The sequence below is a fragment of the Exophiala spinifera genome, assembly GCF_000836115.1.
Source record: "Exophiala spinifera strain CBS 89968 unplaced genomic scaffold supercont1.1, whole genome shotgun sequence".
In the NCBI taxonomy this organism is placed as follows: Eukaryota; Fungi; Ascomycota; class Eurotiomycetes; order Chaetothyriales; family Herpotrichiellaceae; genus Exophiala; species Exophiala spinifera.
Genome location: NW_015622513.1, coordinates 4,051,754 through 4,056,271, shown reverse-complemented (window position 1 = coordinate 4,056,271; position 4,518 = coordinate 4,051,754). Strand labels below are relative to the sequence as shown.

The 4,518-nt window shown below is 52.2% G+C and overlaps 1 protein-coding gene across 1 annotated transcript; it reads right to left on the bottom strand.

The window, feature by feature from the left end:
- Positions 1–489: 489 nt before the first annotated feature.
- PV08_01482 (uncharacterized protein) lies at positions 490–4,518 on the bottom strand (the record flags this gene model as incomplete). Its single annotated transcript, XM_016375843.1, has 2 exons — positions 490–1,448; positions 1,500–4,518. The coding sequence occupies 2 exons, from the start codon at positions 4,516–4,518 to the stop codon at positions 490–492; spliced, it is 3,978 nt and encodes a 1,325-aa protein (XP_016241119.1).

Below are 4,518 nucleotides of genomic sequence, written 5' to 3'. Positions count from 1 at the left end.
CAAACAACTTTGCTTTCTCGTCAAATCCTACAAACCAGTAAAACGAACTGAATGGGGTATGAAGAAGGATAATATACAACAGATGAAAAGACCACCGCCTTCAAAGAAAGAAAACAAAACGCCTTTCCTGCCTGATTTCTTCAATACACACATAGGCTTGCGCCAGAACCCTTCTTCTCTCTCCTTCAACTTCTTGCAGGCTTGTGGTGAATCGAATCGATCTTCCTTGCAGAACAAAACGCAAAAGACCAATTTCTGAAAAAGCGTCCTCTGCAAACACACATACCAGGCTCGCCCCCCTCAAAGGAGCAGAACGCTCCCCCCGTGTCCTGTGTTTCCGTGGTAGACGCGCATAAGAGCAACCAGGCAAGATCCAACTTTTTACCGCTTCCTTTTCACATGTAAACATTATCACTAAATTGATGGGGCGCGAATGCGCAGTCAGTAAACTCTGGGGTAGCGCGCAATGGGAGGACTCGGTCTTTCTCTTCAAAAACCTCGCCATAAGTCTCTCGAGTCAGAACTGCCTCTGGTGGATGAGCTTGCTGCCATCATCTCGCTATGAAGCAACGAATCCACCGGGCTGATACTGTCTCGACCTTGATCAAATCCCCAATAACTCATATCCTTCTTCTTCGACTGCCCACGGAGGACGCTGAAGGAAGGACGGGTTGACGAGGTAGATGTTTTACCCTCAATGAAAGCATCCATCCGCATGGTTGTTGTTTGTTGGATGGAATCTAGGAATATTGGTGGGACAGGAGGTCGGCCAGATGCACTTGCCTCACTGCCTCGGCGGCTGCTCACAATGCTCTGCATGCCGAGACTGGGTGTGTACAAGCCCCGATCAGATGAGTAGACTGCTGTTGATCGGATGCTTTGCGAATAGGTGGAGCCTGCACCAGGCAGGCTAGGAGTTGCCTCTTTTGCAGAGAAACTTCTAAAGGAACTGGGTGGTACTCGCGGAGCCGTGTTGCTCCGTTTTCGTGAATGTCGTGGGATGACAGGCGGTAGAGCAGGGTCTTGTGTTGGGTCATAGAAATCGCGAGTTGGAGGTCGAGAATCCTGGACAGGAATCGATCCGTCAGTCGTGAAGGATCTAGGACCAGGACCAGCCCGAAGCGGGTTCTTCGCAATGCGGATCGAGTCACGAATAGGTCGCCGTCGAAGAGAACCTGCGAGGGATGGTGTAGGTTGATTCAATGTGTCATTTTCTGGAGGTGGTGGCGGCGGCGGTATGGCGGTCAATTCATTGACGCTCAGGGGCGAATGTGACAAGAATGACAACGCGGTCAGCCACACATAGTGGCGCTCTTGTGAGGTTGCTGTAAATTTGAGAGCCCTCTGAGGAGTCAAAATGAGGATGGATCTGTTGAAATGCTGACCAGCGATTGCACCTTTGGGCATAGGGTTGTCATCTTTGACATCAAGAACCGACTTGATGATCACTGCACAGCGTTAGTCTATAGCACTGAGTCCGAGTGCGAAAGGAAACTCACATTTTCGGCCACTCTTGCCCATCAAAGCTGTACCAGAAGTTGGCTGCTTACTGCTCCACATAACAGAACGCTCATATGGCGCAAGCCATACCCATCTTTTGTGGCGGACACCATTGTTCGTAACACTTTGAGAGATCTCTTCCACACTCTTGTTACTATCCCAGTCGGCTTTGTCGGTCACCCCAAACGACTTGCGCCTTCTAACATACTTATACATCCATTCACCCACCATAGTCTGCGCGATCGAATCAACAACGGATGTCTGCTGCATGGACACCGCATCTGAATTGGTCTTTACGTGATGGGTGTTCTGTCGGCTAGGCCCGGTGGCGATGGATGGACGAGGTGCACTCGCCTCCCTGGGGTTGCCGTAAGGCTCAGCCAGGAACGATGCCGGTTCCGTTGTTGGCATTTGAAAGCTGGGCATTTCAGGCACAATGGAGACCCGTGGATCCAGAGGTGGTGAACGACTCCGGGCTCGTCGTGCTTGAGAATGAGGCGAAATGGCAGGACCAGACCGAGCTTTTCTCAACATAGGTCTAGTATATTTGTGTTTCGGCCTCTTTGTTGGAGATGCATTGCTACTCGCGGGCGAGCTTCGACCACCTTCGCTGATCGATTTACCGATTCTTGCAGAGCTGTACCTCAAAGGGACAGGGAAAGGAGGATTACTGTCGACGGAAGCCGTGGTAGATTGGGAATGTGATGTGCGATGAGCAGCAGCTCCACTTGATATCAATGCAGTCCTTCTCATGTTGCTGGATCGAGCCGATGGTACACGCTTGAGCTTTGAGCCGATATTCTGCTTCTGAGACCGTCTTGGAGGGCTAGTCCTGCCTTTGGAGAAAGCCATCCTCAGTTCCAGAGGAAGACCGTCCTCTGAAAGGCGAAGCTTTTCCAGGGCGGCAGCTTCACCAGCGCTGACTGCCACACTTTCGCCAATGTCTTCAAGAAGGGGATCTTGAGACACCAACTTGCCAGATTTGAGGACGAACTTGGCGGTCGGACGACTGAAAATGTCATCGTCAAGGAAATTGTCTTCATCAAATAGGTCGTTCTCGTCTTCCACGTCATCATCGAATCCGGCGAAAAGGCTGCTCGATCGAATAGGTCTGGGCATGTTGGAGGCGGGATCCCTGGAAAGCGGTCCGTTATCGTTCGGGGGAGGCACTGGCGCTCTGGAGGGTCCTGCAGCCATGCCGCGTCGAGAAGAGAACATGGAAGCAGCGGGGGAGACTCTTGTTCGAGAAATGGGTGGTGGCACTGCCATGGCAGATACGGGTGGTCTGTAATTATTTGATAGAGGAGCAGGAGGCATCTCAGATGGAGGTACGATGGCTCGTTTGTCAACCCGGATTTCTTCGGTCTGCATCGATGCTGATTGATATCCACCAAGAGCATCTGAGCTTACTTGGGTACCGGCGTTCTTAGTTCGGGGCGGCAACATGACACTGTTCTCAGGGGTGGCAGGTCTGGATCCCGGAGGTATGATGGCAATCAAAGGCACTTTGAGATCAAGAGTCTCCTCGCTTTCAGTATGTTTATGGCTAATGTTGATCGCAGGCACGATGTCATCAGTCTGGGTAGCAATCGTCGCTGTCGGGACTCTCTCAAAAAAGCTCTCAGGTATAGTAGCGAGGCCATTGTCGTGTTTCTCTGGAGTGAGTGGCGGACTTGGAAGAGCCTCAACCGTTTGGCACGCGGACGAAACCATAATCGGTAGCTGCCTTTCCCACGAAAACTCTGCACTATCGGCAGGGCTGTCAGGGGTGGGAGAAACATTGGCGTGCCTGATAGTTCCAACTTCGATATCCGCTGGTCGGAATATCCTGGATTGACGGTTGTTCGCCAGAGCCGGCCAGGGAGAAGGGGGAGGGGAGAATTGTATGGCGGTGTCAACATATTTGATGCTAGGCTGCCGTGGCACACCGTCTGGAGATACGGCACTAACCCGTCGCTTTTCTTCTGGGCTGTCGTTGCGTTCGATTTCCTCGAAGTCTAAAGGCATGCCCAATACTTTGCGAGCTTTGAGGGACAGGCTTGAGGTGGGACGAATTTGCTCTTCAGGCAGCGCGTCGGGAGAAATACGCCCGTCTTCGTCATTCTCGAGGATGTTGGCCATATCCTCTTCCAGTTCATCAAACGCAAGCTCATCCGCCAGATTCACTGTAACGCCATTGTGAAAGCTCAACACGGACATGCGCCCACCGTGGGTGTCGCTATTGATCGAAGTGGCACTTGGCCTTCGTCCTCGTCGTGCGAGGATAGAACCCTTGCTCGGGCTCTCCATAACACTGTTCCTACTCTGACATGTTCGCTCCGTCGGAGACACAGGGGGCAGTTGATGGTGTTGAGCGTTAGCAAGCTCACTCAGTACAACTTTAAGACGTCCCTCTGCGATATGGACCTTGGTTTCTAGCCCGCGCTTTTCACCAAGCCACAATTCCTTGTCCTTGTCCCAGAGAGCCTGCGTCTTTTCTGCGGTTTCTTCCTGGGTCTTTGCCTTTTTCTGGCTTTGCTCGAGTCTTTTGCGCAGTTCCGACACGTCGTTCAATGCGTCGTCTCGTTCTTTGGCTAGTTCGTTGAGGGCTGAGAGGGTGCCTCCTTCCAAAAGTTGCATCTGCCGTTTGATCGACCTCGTCTCCTTGTTCGCTTGTAGCAGATTGTTATTGAGGACTTCATTTTGTGACTGAGAGGTATGGAGGCTGATCTCCAACCTTTCAATGTCATTGGTTCGGCTCTCCAGGTCCCTGCGTAACGACAAGATCTCGGACACCAAGGAGGCGTGGAGGGTAGGAGTGAATCTTCTGGGATCGAGAGGAGAGATGTTCCCGTCGAGGGCAGGATTGATCGAGCCACTACTTTGTCTCTTGCTGGCTCGCTCATCGGGCATAGGCGGAGGGGTAGAAGAGGGTGACATGTCGTCGTATCGCCGTGATCGGGTCGATTGTGAACTTGACGGTGTGCGGTATGGTGTACCCGTAGGCGATGGTAGCGAGTAACTGAATTCCGGCTCCAT